We start from the raw sequence: 27,608 nt of genomic DNA, 5'->3' as shown, positions 1-27,608 counted from the left end.
GCTCTTAGGCACCGGGCACTGCTTGCTGCTCGTCAGACCTACCACCTACTTTCACATCTTTTTACCTTTATTTACATTGTTTTCACGACTTAAGGTACTACTAGACAATGTTTTGCCTCAAAATTCTTCACCTGTAACACCTAGCTTGAACATAACCTTTTACTTGAAAGCCTTTGGGATTCTTTCAGTTAAAATTAATGGCTCTTCCACATGGTTCCCAGCATTTTGAAACTACAGTTTTTATAGCACTTTTTTCATTGCCCAAGGTCTGATAATTTTTTTCCATGTTTCTCTTTGACAGCAGAGTGTAAGCTCCAGAAGAATAAGAGTGTCCCGTAGCACTGGGAATGAGGCTTTTCTCTGCTAATAGGTACTCAGTAGATGTTGGGTGAATTTTAAAATATTAAAAAGTATGATGAAATTATAGGTGATATTAAATTTTAAAAAATATTTTTACTACAATAGCTTTGAGGAACATTGGAAAAGAAGGCCAGTCAATTGGCCTTGATTGATCAAGCTTGACAGATGTCCCTTCATTCCTTGAGATTCTTGAGAAATCTGGCAAGCTAAGCCATGTAGTAAAGTTACAAACAAGTCTCTACCTAAAAATCTCTGGCTTTGATGATGTGCTATAATTTCCCTCCATTTATAAATCATTTATTCTTGATGTGTCATTATTTGTTATAAATCTTACAGATGACATCTTTGTAAGCCATGACCTTAAATACTTATTTGGACCAGGAAATACCATAAGGTGATCCAAGAGAATGGTCATAAAAAGAAAGCATGTGCAGTAGGAAACCAATCATTACAGCCAATTTGTAGATGGATCAATTTATGGTGCTTTCCCTTTTTATGATGCCTAACCTTTGGTGGAAATTAAAAACAGCAGTGATTATATAGCATTTAATACTGTTAATCTTCAAAAGAGTTTGCAAACATCAGTTATTGCTCACAGCTCCTTTTAAGATAAATAAGTCCCTAAAGAGAGAGGCACATCTCCATTTCAGAGGTGACAAAGAAATGGCACAAAGAAGCTAATTTTTTAAAGCTTAAGAATGTACTGTTAAAATTAATGATCAAAATGTGTAAGTATCTGAAGACCTACCTTGTTGAACAATACCAACAATGATGATGATGATGATGATTGGCTAGTCTTGATTAAAAGGCTACTGTGAACCACCATCTTCCAGTATTTCACCATAATGATGACATACAAAAGGAAAGAGGAGAGGCATCTGATATATGTCCTCTAGGCCTTTTAGAAAATATGGAGTTGTTCCTTCACATGTGAATCTACAAGAAAGGTGATGCTGAGCTGGGTGTGGTGGCTCACACCTGTAATCCCAGAACTTTGGGACGCCAAGGTGGGCGGATCATGAGGTCACGAGATCAAGACCATACTGACTAATACGGTGAAACCCCATCTCTAAAAAAAATTGGTGCGCGTGGTGATATGCACCTGTAGTCCCAGTTACTCAGGAGTCTCAGGCAGGAGAATCACTTGAACCCAGGAGGTGGAGTTTGCAGTGAGCCAAGATGGCCCCACTGCACTCCAGGCTGGGTGAGAGACCAAAACTCCATCTCAAAAAAAAAAAAAGAAAGAAAGAAAGAAATGTGATACTGTAGGTATCAGGGGAATGCATCTGGTTCAAAAAAGAATGCTCTACAAACGTTACCATGGGAAAACCAGAAGAGTCTACAGTGTTACCCAGCATGCTGTTGGCATTGTTGTAAACCACAAGTTAAGTGCAAGATTGTTGCCAAGAGAATTAATGTGTTGAGCATAAAAAGCACTCTAGGAGCCAAGATAGCTCCCGAAAACACAAGAAGAAAAGGAAGGAAAAGAAGAAGAAGGAAGCCAAAGAGAAAGGAATCTGAGTTCAACGGAAACACCAGCTGGCTTCACCCAGAGAAGTGCACTGTGAGGACCCATGGAACAGCGCCTGAGCTGCTGGAACCTGTTTCCTATGAATGCATGGCATACAGGTGTTTAAAAAATAAAAGAGGACCTCTCAAGATGGCCAGTTAGGAGCGGCTCAGGATTGCAGCTCCCAGTGAAAGTGCAGAGGGTGAGTGGATGCCGCATTTCCAGACGGACTTTTATTGCCCACAGACCAGGAGATTCCCAGGCGGAGGAGCCCAATGGGTCACCAGCGTGGCTGTTTTGGCTGGCGCGGCTGTTTTGCCGGTGCCCCGGCGCGGCGGTTCCCAGTGCAGAGTAAATGGAACTGGGTCCCCTCTTAGCCAGCAAGGGGAGCTCCGGGGAGCTCCAGGAACCTCCAGGAAACAGAGTTGCTCATTCCTCTGATTAAAAAAAAAGGGGGACTGAAACAGGGAGCCAGTCCAGGAGATTCCCAGGCAAAAAGGCACCACAAATCTCAGAGCCGCTGTTTCAGCCGGCGCAGTGGGTCGCCACACGGGAAATCACACAGATCCCAGTGCCTATTCAACAGGCGACCAGAACACCTGGGAGAGAGCCAACCATTCAACTAAAAAACAAAAGGCTCTGAGGTAGGGAGCCAGGTGATCAGGCCTGGCTGTTCCCACCCCCACAAAAACAAAAAAAAAAAAAACAGCAATTGGAAACACTCTGGGTTGAGAGTTTCACAGCAAGCACAGCTGAACCTGGGATGGTTCAGCTCTGTGGGGGAGGGGCGTCCGCCATTACCGAGGCACTCCACCACTAAAGAGGCAGTCCGCCATTGCTGAGGCAGCCTGCTGTTGCCGAGGTAACCCACCGTTACAGAGAGAGTCTGTCATTACAGAGGCAGGCCACCATTGCTGAGGCAGTTCTAACGACACCCATATAAACAGGACTGCAGGGAAGTTCACACGGCAGTTGGGTGGAGCCCACAGCAGCTCAGCGAAGCCTCTGCAGGCAGACAGTGACTAGGCTGCCTCCTTGCCGGGCAGGGCTGCCCTGAACAAAAAAAGAAAAAAGGCAGCAGCACAGCGGAAACTCATAAATAAAGCCCTAACTCCCCAGGACAGAACACCTGGGAAAAAAAGGGGGTTATGAGTTCTGCTGCAGCAGACTTAAAAGTACCTGCCCAGCAGCTCTGAATGAACAACAGAGCTCACATCTCAGCACTTGAGCTACTATAAAGAACAGACTGTCTCCTTAAGCAGCTCCCTGACCCCTGTATATCCAAAGAGTCACCTCATAAAGGAGAGATCAGACTGACATTTGGCAGGTACCCTTCTGGGACAAAGCAGAAGAAGAAACTGGTGGCAACCTTTACTGTTCCGCAGCTGCTGCAGGTGATCCCCAGGCAAGCAGGGCCTGGAGTGGACCTCAGCAGTCCTACAGCAGAGGGGCCAGACTGTTAGAAGGAAAACTAAGAAACAGAAATAACTTCATCGTCAACAAACAGGACGTCCACTCAGAGACCCAATCAGAAAGTCAGCAACTACAAAGACGACAGCTGGATAAATCCACAAAGATGGGAAGAAACCAGCGCAAAAAGGATGAAAACACCCGAAACCAGAACACCTCTCCTCCTACAAGGGATCACAACTCCTCACCAGCAAGGGAACAAGACTGGATGGAGAATGAGTGTGATGAAATGACAGAATCAGCCTTCAGAAGGTGGGTAATAAGAAACTTCCGTGAGCTAAAAGAACATGTTCTAACCCAATGCAAAGAAACTAAGAACCTTGAAAAAAGATTTGATGAAATGCTAACGAGAATGGACAACTTAGAGAGGAATATAAGTGAATTGATGGAGCTGAAAAATACAACACGAGAACGTCGCGAAGCATGCACAAGTTTCAACAGCCGAATTGACCAAGCAGAAGAAAGGATATCAGAGGTCGAAGATCAACTCAATGAAATAAAACAAGAAGGCAAGATTAGAGAAAACAGGGTAAAAAGGAATGAACAAAGTCAACAGGAAATATGGGACTATGTGAAAAGACCTAATCTACATTTGATAGGTGTATCTGAATGTCACGAAGAGAATGAATCCAAGCTGGAAAATACTCTTCAGGATATTATCCAGGAAAACTTCCCCAACCTAGCAAGGCAGGCCAATATTCAAGTCCAGGAAATACAGAGAACACCACAAAGATATTCCTCCAGAAGAGCAACCCCAAGGCACATAATTGTCAGATTCACCAGGGTTGAAATGAAGGAGAAAATGCTAAGGGCAGCCAGAGAGGAAGGTCGGGTTACCCACAAAGGGAAGCCCATCAGACTCACAGCAGATCTCTCAGCAGAAACCCTACAAGCCAGAAGAGAGTGGGGGCTGATATTCAACATCCTTAAAGAAAAGAACTTTCAAACCAGAATTTCATATCCAGCCAAACTAAGCTTCATAAGTGAAGGAAAAATAAAATCCTTTGCAAACAGGCAAGTACTCAGAGATTTCATCACCACCAGGCCTGCTTTACAAGAGCTCCTGAAAGAGGCACTATACATAGAAAAGAACAACCAGTATGAGCCACTCCAAAAACATACCAAATGGTAAAGAGCATCAACACAATGAAGAATCTGCATTAACTAACAGGCAAAACAGCCAGCTAGAATCAAAATGACAGTATAAATTCACACATAACAATATTAACCCTAAAGGTAAATGGACTAAAGGCCCCAATCAAAAGACACAGACTGGAAAATTGGATAAAAAGCCAAAACCCATAGGTGTGCTGTATCCAGGAAACCCATCTCACATGCAAGGATACACAAAGGCTCAAAATAAAGGGATGGAGGAAGATTTACCAAGCAAATGGAGAACAAAAGCAGGAGTGGCAATTCTCATCTCTGATAAAATAGACTTTAAAGTAACAAAGATCAAAAGAGACAAAGAAGGACATTACATAATGGTAAAAGGATCAATGCAACAAGAAGAGCTAATGATCCTAAATATATATGCACCTAATACAGGCGCACCCAGATACATAAGGCAAGTTCTTAATGACTTACAAAGAGACTTAGACTCCCACACAATAATAGTGGGAGATTTTAACACCCCATTGTCAATAGTAGACAGATCAACGAGACAGAAAATTAACAAGGATATACAGGACTTGAACTCAGATCGGGACCAAGCAAACCTAATAGACATTTACAGAACTCTCCACCCCAAATCCACAGAATATACATTCTTCTCAGCACCACATCACACCTACTCTAAAATTGACCACATAATTGGAAGTAAATCACTCCTCAGCAAATGCAAAAGAACGGAAACCATAACAAAGAGTCTCTCAGACCACAGTGCAATCAAGTTAGAACCCAGAATTCAGAAACTAACTCAGAACTGCATAGCTTCATGGAAACTGAACAACTTTCTCCTGAATGTTGACTGGATAAACAATGAAATGAAGGCAGAAATAAAGATGTTCTTCGAAACCAACGAGAACGAAGACACCACATACCAGAATCTCTGGGACACATTTAAAGCAGTCTCTAGAGGAAAATGTATAGCAATAAGTGCCCACATGAGAAGAAAGGAGAGATCTAAAATTGACACCCTATCGTCAAAATTGAAAGAGCTAGAGGAGCAAGATCTAAAAAACTCAAAAGCTAGCAGAAGACAAGAAATAACTAAGATCAGAGCAGAACTGAAGGAGATAGAGACACAAAAAACCCTTCAAAAAATCAATAAATCCAGGAGCTGGTTTTTTGAAAAGATCAACAAAATAGACCACTAGCCAGATTAATAAAAAACAAAAGAGAGAATAACCAAATAGATGCAATAAAAAATGACAAAGGGGATATCACCACAGATTCCATAGAAATTCAAACCATCATCAGAGATTATTACCAACAACTCTATGCACATAAACTAGAAAACCTGGAAGAAATGGATAAATTCCTGGACACTTGCCTCCTCCCAAGCCTAAACCAGGAAGAAGTCGAAACCCTGAATAGACCAATAACAAGGTCTGAAGTCAAGGCAGCAATTAAGAGCCCATCACCCAAAAAAAGCCCAGGTCCAGATGGGTTCACAGCCGAATTCTGGCAGACATACAAAGAGGAGCCGGTACTATTCCTTCTGAAACTATTCCAAATAATACAAAAAGAGGGAATCCTTCCCAAATCATTTTATGAGACCAACATCATCCTGATACCAAAACCCGGCAGAGACTCAACAAGAAAAGAAAACTACAGGCCAATATCCATGATGAACATAGATGCAAAAATTTTCAATAAAATACTGGCAAGCCGATTGCAACAGCACATCAAAAAGCTTATCCACCATGATCAAGTAGGATTCATCCTGGGGATGCAAGGCTGGTTCAATATACGCAAGTCTATAAATGTAATTCACCACATAAACAGAACCAAAGACAAAAACCACATAATTATCTCAATTGATGCAGAGAAGGCCTTTGACGAAATTCAACAGCCTTTTATGCTAAAAACCCTCAACAAACTAGTTATTGACAGAACGTATCTCAAAACAATAAAAGCTATTTACGACAAACCCACAGCCAATATCATCCTGAATGGGCAAAAACTGGAAGCATTCCCTTTGAAATCTGGCACTAGACAAGGATGCCCTCTCTCACCACTCCTGTTCAATATAGTACTGGAAGTTCTAGCCAGAGCAATCAGGCAAGAAAAAGAAATAAAGGGTATTCAAATAGGAAAGGAGGAAGTCAAATTGTCTCTATTTGCAGACAACATGATTGTATATCTAGAAGACCCCATCGTCTCAGCCCAAAATCTCCTGAAACTGATAAGCAACTTCAGCAAAGTCTCAGGATACAAAATCAATGTGCAAAAATCACAAGCATTCCTATACACCAATAACAGAATTAAAGAGAGCCAAATCAAGAACGAACTGCCATTCACAATTGCTACAAAGAGAATAAAATACCTAGGAATACAACTAACAAGGAATGTAAAGGACCTATTCAAGGAGAACTACAAGCCACTGCTCAACGAAATAAGAGAGGACACAAACAGATGGAGAAACATTCCATTCTCATGGTTAGGAAGAATCAATATCGTAAAAATGGCCATACTGCCTAAAGTAATTTACAGATTCAACGCTATCCGCATCAAGCTTCCAATGACCTTCTTCACAGAACTGGAAAAAACCACCTTAAACTTCATATGGAACCAAAAGAGAGCCCACATAGCCAAGTCAATTCTAAGCAGAAAGAACAAAGCGGGAGGCATCACACTACCGGACATCAAACTACACTACAAGGCTACAGTAATCAAAACAGCATGGTACTGGTATCAAAACAGAGATATACACCAATGGAACAGAACAGAGGCCTCGGAGGCAACACAACATATCTACAACCATCCGATCTTTGACAAACCTGACAAAAACAAGCAATGGGGAAAGGATTCCCTGTTTAATAAGTGGTGTTGGGAAAACTGGCTAGCCATATGCAGAAAGCAGAAAATGGACCCCTTCCTGACACCTTATACTAAAATTAACTCCAGATGGATTAAAGTCTTAAACATAAGACCTAACACCATAAAAACCATAGAAGAAAATCTAGACAAAACCATTCAGGACATAGGCGTAGGCAAGGGCTTCATGATCAAAACACCAAAAGCATTGGCAATAAAAGCCAAAATAGACAAATGGGACCTAATCAAACTCCACGGCTTCTGCACGGCAAAAGAAACAGTCATTAGAGTGAATTGGCAACCGACAGAATGGGAAAAAATTTTTGCAGCTTACCCATCTGACAAAGGGCTGATATCCAAAATTTACAACTAACTAAAACAGATTTACAAGAAAATAACAAAGAAGCCCATTCAAAAGTGGGCGAAGGATATGAACAGATACTTTACAAAAGAAGACATACATGAGGCCAACAAACATATGAAAAAATGTTCATCATCACTGGTCATTAGAAAAATGCAAATCAAAACTACATTGAGATACCATCTCATGCCAGTTAGAATGGCGATCATTAAAAAATCTGGAGACAACATGGCGATCATTAAAAAATCTGGAGACAACAGATGCTGGAGAGGATATGGAGAAATAGGAACACTTTTACACTGTTGGTGGGAGTGTAAATTAGTTCAACCATTGTGGAAGACAGTGTGGCGATTCCTCAAGGACCTAGAAATAGAAATTCCATTTGACCCAGCAATCCCATTACTGGGTATATATCCAAAGGATTATAAATCGTCCTACTATAAAGACACATGCACACGAATGTTCATAGCAGCACTGTTTACAATAGCAAAGACCTGGAACCAACCCAAATGCCCATCAATGATAGACTGGACAGGGAAAATGTGGCACATATACACCATGAAATATTATGCAGCCATCAAAAACGATGAGTTCACGTCCTTTGTAGGGACTGGATGAACCTGGAAACCATCATTCTCAGCAAACTGACACAATAACAAAATCAAACACCGCATGTTCTCACTCATAGGCGGGTGTTGAACAATGAGAACACATGGACACAGGGAAGGAAGGGAGCACTACACACTGGGGTCTGTTGGGGGGAAATAGGGGAGGGACAGCGGGGGGTGGGGAGTTGGGGAGAGATAGCATGGGGAGAAATGCCACATATAGGTGATGGGGAGGAAGGCAGCAAATCACACTGCCACGTATGCACCTATGCAACAATCTTGCATGTTCTTCACATGTACCCCAAAACCTAAAATGCAATAAAATAAATAAATAAATAAATAAAAAATAAAGGAGCTCTGGACTGTAAAAATATTTCTTTTCATTAAGCAGAAATGTGGTGTCCCCTCCCCCAAAGAAACATTTTAACTTAAAAAAAAACAAAAACGGTTACTATGTTTCAGACCGAGTCATGTACCTTCCATCCAGCATCTCACTTAGTCCACGTAACTCTTAATAGTCACCTCATATTTTTAACCTAATGTTATAGAAGGGAAAATGAAGATTAAGTAACTGCCCAATATTATACAGACAGGAAGTGGCCCAGCCAGGATTTCAAAGCATGAGTACTTAACCACTATTCTATAAAATGAAAATCCTCAGAAACTATAAATCCATGAAATATGAAAAACATAGCACCAATATTGTGAAAAAAAGATTATAAAATAAGTATTCTGTAAATATTATTTAAAACTTGTACCATCACATTTTGTAAATAGAAAAAGTCTTCATGGCACATGACTTAGTATGTCAGGTAAGCTATAAATTTGAACCTATGTTTTTCATGAATTCTCAGTGAAGCTTCTTCTCATAAATGGAATAGGGCCATCAGCTGGGCATATTTAGGTGCTAATATCACAGACTATTTTAAAAAGTAGATCCCTTTTCAAATTGCTTCTGGATATATCCAGATATTTAAAACATCTAATTATAGATACGAAAGTATAAAGACAACCAGATTATTAAATCACAAGTTAAACATAGGGGTTTTTTTAAAAGTTAAAACTTTTGAAGGCATTACTTAAAAAAATGCTGCTTTTTCCTCACAAAAAAGGCCAATTGATATTAACTTATGCCTGTATAATATGCCAATTAGACAAATACTGGTGAAAGAGAACCAGTATAGAGCCAGGGCCCTACAGTGGGTTTGGAGACCAGCTTTCTCATCTCTCTTTGCCCCTTAACTCACATACCAGGATGTTCATATGTGATATATGCCAAATTCTACTTAAATGTTTACAATTATAGAATTGTAGAAGTGGCATATCAATAATCATCTAATCTAGAGATTCTAAACTTCTCAGGACCCACGGATGGACTCCAAGGAGCATGTGACACCTGGCATTATAAGCACTGCATTGGTGTATGTGTGGAGAGATCCACAGATAACTTAATCCTCCGAGAAGTTCACAGCACATGAATCCGTTCACCTGCTGCTGCACTACAATGGGATACTCTATTCAAATGATACTGTTAAGACAGCCCTAAAAAGAGCCATACAACATACTATAACTATATTCAAACTTATCCATTTTAAAGATACATTCTTAAGTTCTACTGCATTAAAAATCATTACTTACTGCCAATACAAGCTCTCTGATGTTTTTCACATAGAGTGTCACATAGTCCTTGATATAGGCTGGCCGGTCAGTGAAATTGATATGATACCAATTCATCATCAGCGCTGCCTCATTTTCATTATTGCCACTCCATATGATGATAGAGGGATGAGATTTCAGTCTCTTGATCTGAAAATTAAAACATAAAATGATTTTCAGACAGTTAACATAAAAAACTCAGAGCTATAATTACCTATAAAATTAGAGCCCTTGCATTTCTGCACATAAATTCTTATGTGCCAAAAACCTAATTTGAAAATGGCTAGTCATCTTAGCTGTAGGAATACATTTAGGGAAATCTTTGAGATTCTTTTTAACTAGATTTTATAAACACTGATACATAGGGTTTCTCTTCTCTGCTGTATAAAAACTGAAGACAATATAATCCCCTTTTTAGAAAGAGAAAGAAAAGGAGAATGAATAAATTCATCATGATGTGGATTGCCACAAAAAACCTTCCAGGAAGTACAAAAGGCAGGAGACATTACATGTTGGGGACTGGTTCCTAAGAACAAGTTGGAGTTTTGTGTGAAGAAATAAATGAGGTAAAGCAATCGCTATCCCTGAAAGAGAACGGGGGTACCTATGCAGTCTCCACCGATATCAGAAAACCAGAAGGAAAACTAGAGAAGGTTCTACAAAGCAAGTGAGTACTAGAGGTATGCCGGCAGTTAAAGAAAAATATGGAACACTCTAAAGGAAGACAGATTAGGGCGATCAGTGATGCCTTCTGAAATAACTATCAATGTCATGTCCTGAGAAATCAACCAAATATCTAATTATACAAGGGAAATTAGAGACTCTCCCTGCAAACTATGCCGCATGAGGCCTGCATGAACTGAGCTCATCTGGGCTGGCCCTGCATAAAGGCAAAAGGCTCCACTTGTGCTATGTTTGCACCGGACAGACTCAGACATGTGCCTTCTTCTAACAACCTGGGACATGGGCCCCAACAGAGAGTGATTAAATTCCTTTGAGAATGGCAGAGTGAGTCAACGGTCAAGAGAAATTCTTTTGGAGCATGTTTTGGCAATGTTACCGCCTAGGTTCACTTTCACTGCAATGCATGATTACACTGACAGCCCCCCACTGATGTTCTCAGTGTGTTCTCCTTTCAAGCTCAGAAACTCACATACATGAAATAGAGATGCACTGAAGGTATATTAAAGAGATATTTCATTTTTTAAAAATTAAATCTTGTGTTTTTCTCGGCCAGCCGTATAAACACTATTTCCTTTTTTTGTCTTTGAACATGCCCAGGAAAGGGACAGCTGCTACCGCCTGTGACTGACATATTTATGCCACTGATGAAAATACAAATATAAATCCTGAAGGGGGAAAAAGCTTCAGTGACACTGTGTTGTTACACACAGCTTTCAAGCTGACTTAGAGTTTTATGGTAAGCTTTACTTTAAAATTTTAACAAACGCTGCATAAAATGGTTCTTGTTATCTTTAATAATACATCAAAGAACTGAAGATACATAGATGTTGTGTTTTAATTATTTATAGGAAAGAAAACCAGAAATAAAATTGAAATGCTCGCAACCTGTGTAACTATAATTAATATGTTTAAAGTTATTCATTCATCTACTCATCTATCCACTTTGTGAATAATCCACATAGTGGGACACAGAGGGGAATGAGCCCTAGGCCTCAGGGAGATGGCAATCTTTCAGGGTGACAAATCTTTGAACAAGTAATTCAAGGTGTGATTTGTGTCACAAAAGGCAAAAGAAGAGTGACCTAATCTACAGTTGCAGATAGAAAAAGGTTTTTCCCATGCTCAAGGTAAGAGGGGCCAAAGGAGAACAACAGAGGTGGCCCACAAGGGCAGGGGATGGAGAAGATGGTCCAGGACATAGACAGCAAGAGGGAGATGGTGCCTGAACAAGTGTGGACACCAGCAGGACAGGGTCCCGCACAAGAGGATCTTATACTTACCCAGAGGGCAAGAAGCTACCTCAGGGGAGCTGCTGGTAAGGGAAGGATTCAATTGTACTTTTTAAATCTTTTATTTTAAAATGAAACACAGTTACAGAAAACACATTATGACATTATGACGTGGTGAATTATTATAAGGCAAACATCCTTGTAGCCACCACCCAGGGCAGCCACACAGGAAGCCCTCCACGTGCCTCTTCCTAATCACAGCCCCTTCCTCCTTCCAAAAGTAATCACTATCTTGAGTGTTATAGATAACGCTTCCTTGCATTTCTGTATGGTCTTTCACAAAATATACATCTGCAGACACAATATTATGAACTCTAGGTTTCAACACACTTGATGGATTCAATTCATTGACACCCTTATCCTTATTGAATCTTAAATTGTCCCCTTTCTAGCTGCTCAGAATCTCTCAAAATCCTTTTGATGTAACTTTGATAGCTTCCTTGTTATCTGTATGTTGAGATATTCCAGGATCAGGGTTCTGAGCGGGAATGTAGCATGACTTAAAATGTGTCAGTGGAAGATGACTTTGGCAGCTCTGTTGAGTGTGTACATATTGAAAGAGACCAATACTAGGGAGCCCAATCAGAAAACAAATGCAATGATTGAGGAGACAGAATACTAGGATTTGAGCTAGAGTAGTAAGTATAGGGGTGAGAAAGTAAATAAAAGTACAAGTAACTTTGGCATCAAAAAATTGTCTCAACTTTAAAACCAGTTGGATGTGGGAGGTGAGAAAAAGAAAGTATCAATGACTTTCATATTTCCTGCTAAAAAGAAAAATGAAGACACGCTGAGTTAGAGGTGGTAGTGGGACAGCTGGTATTATTTGCTATTTCTTTTATACTGCATGCCTCCCATATATTATCCTATTTAATCTTTGAAACAGTTTCATGAGGAGTGATACCACACCAGAGTTATAGATACAGAAATTGAGGCTCAAGAGGTAAAGTGACCTCCCTAAGGTAGCAGGCTCACCATTCAGGAAGAAATATCAAAATATTTGTTCTTTGTACATCAACATTGCAAAAAACCTGGCAGACAGTTGGACATGAGAAGTTGAAATCAGAGTCAATAATGATCCACATTGTACTTTACCTGAGGTTACCAGGAAAATGGATTTGTTTCCTTCTTTAACATGTCGCAGAGCACTATCAAAACTCATTATGTCTGCACAGTCTTGCAAATTCTTTACAAAGTAGGAGTGATCTCCTGGTGCAGTGATGATTTCTAACGGATGCTAATGAATCAGTCCAATGTTTCAATAGTATTTTACTAACATAAGATACATTCACAAGCTGGTTCCAAAACTGTATTTTGGGAGTACATCATGATTCAGAATTTTCTTGTATTGTCAAGCATCCCACTCTGATTCTACATGGAAACCCATGCCACACACTTAATATTTAGGGGAGAGGAAATGTAATGCATTCTGTGTTTCAAAGCATGATCATCCTCTAAACAGACCTTGCTGCAGAAATAAGTATATTGAGCACACAGCTGATAAACCTCAGATTTGTAGCTAAAATTACCAGTTGATAATATTATATGAACACCATTGCCATTTGTAAAAAGAAGATAGTCCAGGATCATCTAATATATTTCCTGTGTCAGACCTAGAGTCGGCCATTTCTCTCAGAAGCCTTTCTCTTAACGGGAAAGATCATTTCAATATAAGAATACTCAATACTACAACGTGGGGCATTATTTCTAGGTCTTTTCAGTGGACAGAAAAAGCACATAATCACTTCCTTGCATTTATATATCTGTGAATATAAATATAAATGTCAATATGTGGAATCCAAAATAAATCGAGGAATCAATTATCAATTTAAAATTTTCTGCTGAGCAATTCAAACAGTGGCATTGCTGTTTGCTGAGGTGAAAACTGCAGAAGAAGCAAGATTGGGGGAGGCAATACACGTTTAGTTTGTACATATTACATTTCAGATGCCTGTTAAACCTCCAAGCAGAGGCACCAGGTAGGCAGTTGGATGTAAGAAAGAGGAATTCAGCAGAGAAATCAGAGCTGGGGATAAATCTGGGAGTCATCAGCCAATAGATGGTGGTAAAGCCATGATACTGGGTAGAATCACCTAGGTTGTCAATTACCTGACTGTGTAATTTTTCATGGGATTTAGTAGATAACAAACACCAAAAATGAAGCAAGATTTTTAAAAAGGCAAAACTAAAACATATGATGTGTTTTCTTTCTTCTTGGAAGGGAAATAACATACCTGGTAAGCAACTTCTGCTCTCACTGAATCCAGGAAGCCCTGATCAGTTGGATAAAGGGCACAGGCAAACATAAAATCCTGCCACACCTAGCAAATCAAATAAAAGGTAATGTAACACTTCCATAAGTTTTATTACACAGAAGAAGGTCTTTATTCTGAGCTCTAGGCATTATCTTTCACACAAATGAAAAATTAAGTTGGCCCGATGAGTGTGATCACTGGGGGACCACTATGCATACAGGCAACCAGGAGACGTATCACAGACATTAGGACTTCCCAGAGCTGCACAAAAGTGTACAGAAACCAGGGAAGAGAAAATCCTAGGCAGGTACAAAAGAAAGGGAAGATGGAAGAATTTGAAAAAGGAAAAAATGTGTGGAGGGGACACAAAATGAGGCTTCCCTCCAGCCCCTCCTCACTCTTAATTCATTCCGATTTTCACCAGGCATTTGGTATTAAGAGATGCACCTTAATAACAAAGGTATTAAGAATACCTTTGGTTAAGACTCAATGACTGTTAAGAATCCTACTTCATTTATAAAGAATTAACTTTTCATAGACAAAAGGATTACTACATGCACAATTTAGCAATGAAACCATGTAGGTCCCTTTCTAAGGAGGCTGTGTGATGCAGTTGTTAAGAACATAGCCCCAGCTGGGTGCTATGGCTCATGCCTATAATCCCAGCACTTTGGGAGGCCGACGAGGGTGGATCACCTGAGGTCAGCAGTTCAAGACCGGCCTTGCCAACATGGTGAAACTCTGTCTCTACTAAAAATACAAAAATTAGCCAGGCATGGTGGCACACACCTGTAATCCTAGCTACTTGGGAGGCTGAAGCAGGAGAATTGCTTGAACCTGGGAGGCGGAGGCTGCAGTGAGCCAAAATCACCCTGCTGCATTCCAGCCCAGGCAACAGAGCGAGAGTTCGTCTCAAAAAAAAAAAAAGAAAAGAAAAGAATGAAAGAAAAAAGAAAAAAAGAACATAGCCTGTCTGAGTCAGACTCTTGATTCCACCATAAACGGGCTGTTAGAGTTTGGGTAAAATATTTAACCTCTCCATGTGTCAGTTTCCTTATCTGTAAATAGGGATAGAGAATAGTAACTACCTCACTGAATGGGCATGAAGATAAAATAAAATATATAGAGCACTTAGAACAATGCCTGACACTCAGTAAATATTATAGAATATTGTCATTACAATAACCATCAGCATTATCATTAATATAATTCCTAGTCTCCTGTGACACTCTTTATATTTTAGAGCAATAATAATAAAATTAACAGAATATATTTGTTTTATCCTCAAAATTGCAAAACATGTTAGAAGTACCTAATAACAATATTAGGGCCAGCCACAGTAGTTCACATCTGTAACCTCAGCAGTTTGAGAGGCCAAGGCGGGTGGATCACCTGAGGCCAGGAGTTCGAGGCCAGCTTGGCCAACACGGTGAAACCCCAGCTCTATTAAAAATACAAAAATTAGCTAGATGCTAACTTACTAAAAATATAAAATTTAGTACATGCCTATAATCCCAGCTGCTCTGGAGGCTGGGGCAAGAGAATCGCTTGGACTCGGGGTGAGGGAGGGTGCAGTGAGCTGAGATCGCACCACTGCATTCCAGCCTGGGACAGAGTGAGACTCTGTCTCAAGAAAAGAAAAATTAAAAATTAGAAAAAATTTAGAAAAACAACATCAAACACACCTTTTCTTTACTTAATTTCATATTTTCTTCTCTTTAGGTTTTCTCAGATCTCCTTTAAGTGTTTTAAATATTCTATTTTCTTTTATATGCATACCTAATATCACAAAGAAAATTATTTTAAAAGTAGGTATACATATACTGGTACATAAATAATTTATAGGACATCTATCATTTAAACATAAATAATTATGGTAGTTGCTATCACCTATGGCTCTGGGTTTATAAGATGCCATTTATTCCTATAGCCCAAAATGGAATATCATTCCTGGCTCTGAGACAGAAAGGAAAAGGCAATTGCATCATTCAGCACGTTGGCAGTCAAACTGAGGTATAGTAACTTATCAATATATAAAATGCTATCGACTTCTCACCATTATTCCTAGTTCATCACAGAGTTCATAGAATTCATCCTGCTCATAAACTCCTCCTCCCCAAACCCGAAGAGTATTCATGTTAGCATCCACAACAGACTGCAAAAGGAGCTGTAACCTGTACAAGACATTTTATAAACAAATCCTAATTTGGAAAAAAAAAACAGATCGTGGCACATAAACACATTTCTAAATGTGTTTAGAAAAACATACTCTAAAATCATGATGGTTTGGTTATAATGCAAATTAAAGGAAGTAAGATAAAATTATGTACACATTAACTGTAAACACATAAACAGAGAAAGGATGGGTAATATCTTTACCTACTAAATTTTCAGTAACATTATTATACTATTTTTAAAATTAAATTTTTGTTTTATATTCATTCCTATAAAAATACAGTTGTAAGTCTTTGAAAGTATCTGCTAATTCTATATAACTCCTCCAAACTATAAAACAAAATCAAGACTTGAGTATTAGTGCCTGTTACCCCTATCTCCTCATATAGAATTCCTCCAGCCCAGTATTTCTTTCTCTAGTAAATTTCCTTTCTACCTTTTCCAATTCCTACTCACATGACCCTCAGGAAAATCTAGAAACTTACAGGCAGCTTGAGAGCATGTACCCTCCTTCCAACCCCAGAACACTGCTCAAGTCAAATGACAGGCTGGGCAGACCCAGGGCACTGTGGGCTCAGCACAGGCACCACAGGCAGGCTTGCCAATTGGCCCAGTCGGGCTGACCAACCACAGCCAACCCAGCCCCAGCCAGGAGGAGAGAGGAGCATTTGAAAAGGAGAAGATAGAGCCAATTATCTCGTGTCTATATCTGAAGAACAATTTCATTTTCTTATGAAATCTAAATGGACACATTTTAAAGTAAAAGGAAATTACCACAACTTTTAGAAAAAAATCTGGGTTTAGTTACTGACATTTACATTCTAAACATCAAATAATAAACTACAATGCACACTTATACATTTGTAAATATGCTAAAATGTTATTTAACTTAGATAATAAATAAGTTTAAATGTGTTTATTTTCATTTCATAAAGTTTATTTTCAGCATCAAAAAGATGTAAGTTTACAGATCCAATTAGAAAATATTACTTTCTTCCAAAGTTCTATTCTTGCAGTCTCAGAAAAATATTTTTATTTTTTTCCTAGATCTAGAACTGTTAAGACTATATTTTGTTTTAAAATAAATTGTATTATGCATATTTAAGGTATATGACATGATGTTATGGGATACATATAGATAGTTAAAAATAACTACAGTGAAACAAACGAATATACTCACCATCCTATATTAGGAGTCCCAACCCCCAGAACATGGACTGGACCATGGACCAGGCGGCCATGGACCAGCACAAGGTGAGCAGCAGGTTAGCGAGTGTTACTACCTGACCTCCTGTCAGATCAGCGGCACATTAGATTCTAAAAGGAGCAGAAACCCCATTGTGAACTGTGCATGCGAGGGATCCAGGTTGCATGCTCCTTATGAGAATCTAATTCCTGATGATCTGAGGTGGAACAGTTTCATCCCAAAACTATCCCCCCACTCCCTGCCCCCAATCTGTGGAAAAACTGTCTTCCATGAAACTGGTCCTTGGTGCTAAAAAGGCTGGGGACTGCTGTCCTACATAGTTACCCACTCTTTCTGTGTTTGTGGCCAGAGTAGCCAAAATCTACTCATTTAGCCTGAATCCCATAAATAGCACAATTTTTTTTTTTCTCCACAGTCCTAGGGCACATCAGATCTCTGGACTTGTTCTCCTTCATATCTGCTGCATTCTATACTCTGACCAACAGCTCCCAGTTTCCTTCCCACCCTCCCACAACCACACCCCCATGACACACAAGATTTCTTCTAGTTCTTTTGCTAAGATAAAAGTAGAAGAACATGCAAGTATCGGAACTGCTGGCAAGATGGTCAAATAGGAACAGCTCTGGTGTGCAGTTTCCAGCAAGAGCGATGCAGAAGGTGGGTAATCTCTGCATTTCCCACTGAGGTACCTGGTTCATCTCATTGGGACTGGTTAGACAGTGGGTGCAGCTGAAGGAGGGTAAGTCAAAGCAGGGTGGGGCATCACCTCACCCGGGAAGTGCAAAGGGCTAGAGAACTCCCTCTCCTAGCCAAGGGAAGCCATTAAGGACTGTTCCTGGCACTCCAGTTCAGATACTGTGCTTTTCCCATGATCTTCACAACCCGCAGACCAGAAGATTCCCTCTGGTGCCTACAACACCAGGGCCCTGAGTTTCCAGCACAAAATTGAGCGTCTATTTGGAAAGACATCAAGCTAGCCACAGCAGTTTTCTTTTTTTCATACCCCAGTGGCACCTGGAACACCAGTGAGACAAAACTGTTCACTCTGCTGAAAAAGGGGGCTGAAGCCAGGGAGTCAAGTGATCTGGCTCGGCCAGGTCCCACCCCCACAAAGACCAGCAAGCTAAGTTTCATTGGCTTGAAATTCTCGCAGCCAGCACAGTAGTCTGAACTCGACCTGGGAGGTTTGAGCTCCTCCATGGAGGGAGGGGCATCTGCCATTGCTAAGGCTCAAGTAGGAGGTTTTAACCTCACCTGTGTAAACAAAGTTGCAGGGAAGTTTGAACTGAGTGGAGACCACAGAAGCTGAGCAAGGCCTCTGCAGGCAGACTGTGTCACTAGACTGCTGGGCAGGGCATTGCTGAAAAAAGGCAGCAGCCCTTCAGGGACTTATAAATAAAGCCCGACCTTCCTGGGACAGAGCACCTGGGGAAAGAGACAATTGTGGGTACAGCTTCAGCAGACTTAAACATCCCTGCCTAGCAGCTGTAAAGAGTGCAGTGGGTCTCCCAGCACAGCATTCTAGCTCTGATAAGGAACAGACTGCCTCCCTGACCCCCGTGTATCCTGACTAGCAGACACCTTCCAGCAGGGGCCAACAGACACCTCAGATGGGAAAGCTCTGGTAGGCATCTGGCAGGTATGCTTCTGGGATGAAGCTACCAGAAGAAGGAACAGGCACCAATCTTTGCTGTTTTGCAGCCCCTGCTAGTGATTCCCAGGTAAGCAGGGTCTGGAGTAGACGTCCAGCAAACTCCAGCAGACTTGCAGCAGAGGGGCTGATGTTAGAAGGAAAACTAACAAACAGAAAGAAATAGTTTCAGCATCAACAGAAAGGATGTCCACTCAGAGACCCCATCCAAAATCACCAATTTCAAAGACCAAAGGTAGATAAATCCACAAAGATGGGAAGAAACCAGCACAAAAAAAGGCTGAAAATTCCAAAAACCAGAACACCTCTTCTCCTCCAAGAGATCACAACTCTTCACCAGCAAAAGAACAAAACTGGATGGAGAATGAGTTTGACAAATTGACAGAAGCAGGCTTCAGGAGGTAGGTAATAAAATTCTCCGAGCTAACAGAGCATGTTCTAACCCAAGGCAAGAAAGCTAAGAACCTTGGAAAAAAGTTAAATGAAATGCTAACTAGAATAACCACTTTAGAGAAGAACATAAATGACCTGATGGGGCTGAAAAACACAGCACAAGAACTTCATGAAGCATACACAAGTTGCAATAGCCAAATCAATCAAGCGGAAGAAAGGATATCAGAGATTTAAGATAAACTCAATGAAATAAAACAAGAAGGCAAGATTAGAGAAAAAAGAGTGAAAAGAAAGGAACAAAGCCTCCAAGAAATATGGAATTATGTGAAAAGACGAAATCTACGTTTGATTGATGTACCTGAAAGTGACAGGGAGAATGAAACCAAGTTGGAAAACACTCTTCAGGATACTATCCAAGAGAACATCCCCAACCTAGCAAGACAGGCTAACATCCAAATTCAGGAAGTACAGAGAACACCACAAAGATACTCCTCAAGAAGAGCAACCCCAAGACACGTAATCAGCAGATTCACCAAGGTTGAAATGAAGGAAAAAATGCTAAGGGCAGCCAGAGAGAAAGGTCAAGTTACTCACAAAGGGAAGCCCATCAGACTCACAGCAGATCTCTCAGGAGAAACCCTACAAGCCAGAAGAGATTAGGAGCCAATATTCAACATTCTTAAAGAAAAGAATTTTCAACCCAGAATTTCATATCCAGCCAACCTAAGCTTCATAAGCAAAGGAGAAATAAAATCCATTACAGACAAGCAACAATTAAGAGATTTTGTCACCACCTGGCCTGCCTTATGAGAGCTCCTGAAGGAAACACTAAACATGGAAAGGAACAACCAGTACCAGTCACTGCAAAAACATACTAAATTGTAAAGTCCATCAACACAATGCAGAAACTACATCAACTAATGGGCAAAACAACCAGCTAGCATCATAAAGGCAGGATCAAATTCACACATAACAATATTAACCTTAAATGTAAATGGCCTAAATGCCCCCCAATTAAAAGACACAGACTGGCAAATTGGATAAAGAGTCAAGACCCATCGGTGTGTTGTATTCAAGAGACCCATCTCACATGCAAAGACATGCATAGGCTCAAAATAAAGGGATAGAGGAAAATTTGCCAAGCCAATGGAAAGCAAAAAAAAAAAAAAAGCAGGAATTGCAATCCTAGTCTCTGATAAAACAGACTTTAAACCAACAAAGATCAAAAGAGACAAAGAAGGGCATTACATAATGGTAAAGAGATCAATGTAACAAGAAGAGCTATCTATCCTAAATATATATGTACCCAATACAGGAGCACCCAGATACATAAAATAATTTCTTAAAGACCTAAAAAAAGACTTAGACTCCCAAACAATAATAGTGGGAGACTTTAACACCCAACTGTCAATATTAGACAGATCAATGAGACAGAAAATTAACAAGAATATCCAAGACTTGAACTCAGCTCTGGAAGAAGCAAACCTAATAGACATCTACAGAACTCTCCACCCCAAATCCACAGAATATACATTCTTCTCAGCACCACATCACACTTATTCTGATATTGATCACATAATTGGAAGTACAACACTCCTCAGCAAATGTAAAAGAACAGAAATCTTAACAGTGTCTTAAACCACAGTGCAATCAAATGAGAACTCAGGATTAAGAAACTCACTCACAACCACACAACTACATGGAAACTGAACAACCTGCTCCTGAATGACTATGGGATACATAATGAAATGAAGGCTGAAATAAAGATGTTCTCTGAAACCAATGAGAATGAAGACACAACATACCAGAATCTCTGGGACACATTTAAAGCAGTGTGTAAAGGGAAATTTATAGCATTAAATCCCCACAAGAGAAAGCAGGAAAGATCTAAAATTGACACCCTAACATCATGATTAAAAGGACTAGAGAAGCAAGAACAAACACATTCAAAAGCTAGCAGAAGACAAGAAATAACTAAGATCAGAGCATAACTGAAGGAGACAGAGACATGAAAAACCCTTCAAAAAATCAATGAATCCAGAAGCTGGCGTTTTGAAATGATCAACAAATTAGATAGACAGCTAGCCAGACTAATAAAGAAGAAAAGAGAGAAGAATCAAATAGACGCAATAAAAATGATAAAGGGGATATCACCACTGGTCCCACAGAAATACAAACTACCATCAGAGAATACTACAAACATCTCTATGAAAATAAACCAATCTAGAAGAAATGGATAAATTCCTGGACACTTAACGCCTTCCCAAGACTAAACCAAAAAGAAGTCGAATCCCTGACAGACCAACAACAAGGTCTGAAATTGAGGCAGCAATTAATAACCTACCAACCAAAAAAAAGTTCAGGACCAGATGGGTCCACAGCTGAATTCTACCAGAGGCACAAAGAGAAGCTGGTACCATTCCTTCTGAAACTGTTCCAAACAATACAAAAGGAGGGACTCCTTTATAACACATTTTATGAGACCAACATCATTCTGATACCAAAACCTGACAGAGACACAACAAAAAAGAAAATTTCAGGCCAATATCCATGGTGAACATCAGTGCGAAAATCCTCAAGAAAATACTGGAAAACGGAATCCAAAAGCACATCAAAAACTTATCCATCATGATAAAGTTGGCTTCAACCCGGGGATGCAAGGCTGTTTCAACATATACAAATCTATAAATGCAATCCAGCACATAAACAGAACCAAAGACAAAAATCATATGATTATCTCAATAGATGCAGAGAAGACCTTTGACAAAATTCAACAGCCCTTTATGCTAAAAACTTTCAATAAACTAGGTATTGATGGAACATATCTCAAAATAATAATAGCTGTTTATGACAAACCCACAGCCAATATCATACTTAATTGGCAAAAACTGGAAGCATTCCCTTTGAAAACTGGCAAAAGACAAGGATGCCTTCTTTCACCACTCCTATTCATTTGGAAGTTCTGGCCAGAGCAGTGAGGTAAGAAAAAGAAATAAAAGGTATTCGATTAGGAAAATATGAAGTCAAATAGTCTATTTGCAGACAACATGATTGTATATTTAGAAGACCCCACCATCTCAGCCCAAAATCTCCTTAAGCTGATAAGCAACTTTAGCAAAGTCTCAGGATACAAAATCAATTTGCAAAAATCACAAACATTCCTATACGCCAGCAACAGACAAACAGAGAACCAAATCATGAGTGAACTCCCATTCACAATTGCTACAAAGAGAATAAAATACCTAGGAATACAACTATTAAGGGCTGTGAAGGACCTCTTCAAGGAGAACTACAAACCACTGCTCAAGGAAGTAAGAGAGGACACAAACACATGGAAAAACATTCCATGCTCATGATTAGGAAGAATCAATATCATGAAAATGGCCATACTGCCCAAGATAATTTATAGATTCAATGCTATCCCCATCAAGCTACCATTGACTTTCTTCACAGAACTGGAAAAATAAACCTTAAATTTCATATGGAACCAAAAAAGAGCCCACATAATCAAGGCAATCCTAAGCAAAACAAAACCAAAGCTTGAGACATCATGCTACCTAACTTCAAATTATACTACAAGACTACGGTAATCAAAAGAGTATGGTACTGGTATCAAAACAGAGATACAGACAAACAGAACAGAAAAGAGGCCTCAGAAATAATGCCATAGATCCACAACCATCTAATCTTTGACAAACCTGACAAAACCAAGCAATGGGGAAGGATTCTCTGTTTAATAAATGGTGTTGGGAAAACTGGCTAGCCATATGCAGAAAGCTAAAACTGGATTCCTTCCTTACACCTTATACAAAAACTAACTCAAGATGGATTAAAGACTTAAATATAAGACCCAAAACCATAAAAACTCTAGAAGAAAACCTAGGCAACACCATTCAAGACATAGGCATGGGCAAGGACTTCATGACTAAAACACCAAAAGCAAGGGTAACAAAAGTCAAAATAGACAAATGGGATCTAATTAAACTTAAGAGCTTCTGCACAGCAAAAAGAAACTATCATTAGAATGAACCAGCAACCAACAGAATGGGAAAAAAATGTTTGCAATCTACTCATCTGATAAAGGGCTAATATCCAGAATCTGAAAAGAACTTAAACAAATTTACAAGAAAAAACAACCCCATGAAAAAGCAGGCAAAGGGTATGAACAGACATTTCTCAAAAGAAGACATTTATGCAGCCAAGAAACATGAAAAAAAGCTCATCATCACTAGTCATTAGAGAAATGAAAATCAAAACCACAATGAGATACCATCTCATGCCAGTTAGAATGGCAATCATTAAAAAATCAGGAGACAACAGATGCTAGAGAGGATGTGGAGAAATAGGAATGCTTTTACACTGTTAGTGGGAGTGTAAATTACTTCAACCATGTGGAAGACAGTGTGACAATTCCTCAGGATCTGGAACTAGAAATACCATATGACCCAGCAATCCCATTACTGGGCATATACCCAAAGGATTATAAATCACTCTGTTATAAAGACACATGCACATGTATTTTTATTGTTGCATTTTTCACAACAGCAAAGACCTGAAACCAACCCAAATGCCCATCAATGATAGACTGGATAAAGAAAATGTGGCACATATACACCATGGAATACTATGCAGCAATAAAAAAGGATGATCTTATGTCCTTTGCAGGGACATGGATGAAGCTGGAAACTATCATTCTCAGCAAACTGACACAAGAACAGAAAACCAAACACTGCATGTTCTCACTCATAAGTGAGTGTTGAACAATGAAAACACATGGACATAGGGAGGGGAACATCATATACTGGGGCCTGTTGGGAGTTGGGGGGCTAAGGGAGGGATAGCAGGGGGTGGAGGGCCAGGGGAGGGATAGCATTAGGAGAAATGCCTAATGTAGATGACAGGGTAATAGATGCAGCAAACCACCATTGTACGTGTATACCTATGTAACAAACATGTATGTTCTGCACATGTACCCCATAACTTAAAGTATACTAAAAAAAAAAGAATATGCAAATATCTTAGCATAGGAAGGTAACCATGGGGCCGGGCCCAGTGGCTCACACTTGTAATCCCAACACGTTGGGAGGCCAAGGTGGGTGGATCATTTGGGGTCAAGATTTGAAGACCAGCCTAGCCAACAGGGTGAAACCCCATCTCTACTAAAAATACAAAAATTACCCAGGTGGTAGTAGCCCATGCCTGTAATCCCAGCTACTCGGGAGGCTGAGGCAGGATAATCTTTTGGGCCTGGGAAGTAGAGGTTGCAGTGAGCTGAGATAGCACCACTGCACTCCAGTCTGGGCAACCGAGTAAGACTCTTTCTCAAAAAAAAAAAAAAAGAAAAGAAAAAAAAAAAAGAAAGGTAAATATGTGTTCTTATCTTTCAAACCCACACTCAAAAACATTTAAGGTATCCTTTGAAAAGCTGAAAAAATTAGAATTTAATATTTTTTTTCAGGGACTAACTATTCAATATATGAATTAGTCATTTTCCTATTTCTCCAGAGTAAACATATAATAGTTTTCTAAAAATCAAATGGCTTCAACAGTCTCAAATCATTTAGCTGTAAGACCACCTATAGCCCAGGAGAGTGGAAATATGATTTTTTAAATCCTGTCCATTCTAAAGTTTCCATCATCTAGAATTCTACACTATCTCTTAGTTCCTTGCCTAGGGACTAAAGAAGGTAAAAATGAGTAAACCTTAAGCTTTGCAGGACTGTCAATTAAAAGAGAACCAAAAAAAGAAAGACAATAACTTACAACTCAGAGGTTACTCGGTCCTGGAATGAATCTGCTGGGATCCAGTTTGAACCTTTTAGAAATATGGGAAATCCATTAATTTTGAAATAGAAACTCAAACCAGGAGACCCTTTTATGGGCTCTTCTATAAGTTCCACTGTCCTAAAGTAAACCTGCAATAAACAGAATTAAATGACAAATATCAAATTTAAAACATAAGCAAAATGGTTTTTTTTAAAAAAAGAAGCACACCTAACAGAAAATCAAACACCGCATGTTCTCACTCATAGGAGGATGTTGAACGATGAGAACACATGGACACAAGGAGGGGAGCATTACACACTGGGGTCTGTTGGGGGGAAATAGGGGAGGGACAGCGGGGGGTGGGGAGTTGGGGAGAGAGAGCATGGGGAGAAATGCCAGATATAGGTGAAGGGGAGGAAGGCAGCAAATCACACTGCCATGTATGAACCTATGCAACAATCTTGCATGTTCTTCACATGTACCCCAAAACCTAAAATGCAATTTAAAAAAAATGCATTGAAAAAAATGCATTGGAAAAAAAAAGAAGCACACCTTTTTGAAAAATGTACATTCAGTAGTTTAATGTTAATTTTCCTATTTACTATGAAGCACATAATGTGGAAATGCACATTTCAGGAATATACACTCATAAATTATTGCTAGCATCTGTTATTTCCCTTTTAAAAGAGAAATGTAGAAACCACTAAAGAGCTACTGTACTCTTCCACATGAAACAGGCATTTGTGATTACATCGAAAAAGACAATTTGAAGATAACATTTCTAAATTAAATAAAAAACACACTATTTCACAAAAATAGAAAAAAAAATGCTGTCTTCAAAAAACACATTCTCATTTCAGTGTTGTTAAAATGTAGCCAAACATGCATCCTAGAATCAAATGTTATAATTTAACAACTTTCCAATCTTATAACACATTACCATAAAATCACTTTGTTTAATGGGTAATTTAATCCTAATTACCCATTAAACTCAATGTTTGAGCACACTCTGGTTTCTTGACTGGAGATGTACATGGTGCAGTAATGGAAGTAGATGGGGCAGGGGCACACACTCCGTGCTATTGGTGCTCTGGAGAGGAAGCAAGAGACTCCATCCTGGTGACAGCCTAGCCAGGTTTTCCCCCAGTTAAGCATGGGCAGCAAGATCCCAGATAAAGAAGCTTTGATGTTTTTATCAAATCTTAATTCTTGGCAGTCATAAACTGGATCAAGTTTCTATGACAAGATTTTACATCAATAAAGCCTAGCCTTACCCCAAAAGCACACATTTCTCTAATTTAAAAAAATCAGTGAATGAATTAGTCAAATTATTTCATGTAATAAAACCATTCACCATTCTGCTTCTTGACTCTTGCCCTCATTTATATGAAATGACAAAAGATATCAGAATTAACTTTACAAGAAGATACAGAATATGTCCTGGAGGATCTTGACACGGGATGACCACTCCCGCTTCAGGGTTAAAAGTGTAAAGAATGCACAGTGATCTTCAGAGGTGACTTCTAAAATACCGTGATGATGGGTTCCAACATCTAGAACAGTAAGTGGTTCTTTAAATGTGGCCTGGGGTCCCTTGGAGCCTTTCAGTGGGCCCCTGACTTTACTTATAGTAAAACTAAAACGTTATTTGCTTTTATTTCTCTCAGTCTCTGAGTGTCAGTGGAATTTTCCAGATGTGTGCCTACTTCATTACTCTGACAGCTAACAGAACGTGTGCTTTGTATTCTGTTGTGATGTAGCGCTGAGCTGAGGCAGAGGTTTATGGTATGAAGCAGTGCACTGTCAGAGGTTAACTCAATTTGTTCTCTGTACTTTTACTGTGTTCTTACTATTAATAGCTGCCTTTTATTATTCCTGCTGTAATCTCTATACCCTCATTGTTGTTCGATAAATTCTTATTTTGAACCCCAAAGTTTCCCTTGCCACCTACACAGAAGCATAAAAGGGGCAGGTACTACTTGTTCTTTTGTTTCACAGCAGTATTTTTAAGTTTTCAAATAAAAACAAATTTTAATTTTAATTGAAACTTACTTTACACTTAATACTTTATGTTGTTCTAAAAGAAAATTTATTTTTAATACTTTTTTTCTAATTCAGGGATGAATTTTCAAAGTGGGATTAGAAGGCTTACTTCTTACCAGCCTGGCCAACATGGTGAAATCCTGTCTCTACTAAAAATATAAAAATTAGCTGCGTGTGGTGATGCATGTCTATAATCCCA

The 27,608-nt window shown here is 39.5% G+C and overlaps 1 protein-coding gene across 3 annotated transcripts in view; it reads right to left on the bottom strand.

The window, feature by feature from the left end:
• MANBA (mannosidase beta) overlaps positions 1-27,608 on the bottom strand; it is a 117,143-nt gene that overhangs the window by 28,862 nt on the left and 60,673 nt on the right. For all 3 annotated transcript variants that reach the window (XM_064384053.1, XM_064384054.1, XM_064384055.1), the window contains 4 exons: positions 25,364-25,515; positions 16,231-16,348; positions 14,154-14,240; positions 9,929-10,096 (listed from right to left, as the gene is read on the bottom strand). In XM_064384053.1, coding sequence (XP_064240123.1) covers positions 9,929-10,096; positions 14,154-14,240; positions 16,231-16,348; positions 25,364-25,515 — 525 coding nt within the window. The remainder of the gene's footprint in view (positions 1-9,928; positions 10,097-14,153; positions 14,241-16,230; positions 16,349-25,363; positions 25,516-27,608) is intronic.

This window comes from Aotus nancymaae, unplaced genomic scaffold (assembly GCF_030222135.1).
Source record: "Aotus nancymaae isolate 86718 unplaced genomic scaffold, 86718_ANA_hifiasm-v0.15.2.pri h1tg000033l, whole genome shotgun sequence".
In the NCBI taxonomy this organism is placed as follows: Eukaryota; Metazoa; Chordata; class Mammalia; order Primates; family Aotidae; genus Aotus; species Aotus nancymaae.
Note: the sequence above shows the minus strand (reverse complement) of the source record. Positions and strands in the feature narration are given on the sequence as shown.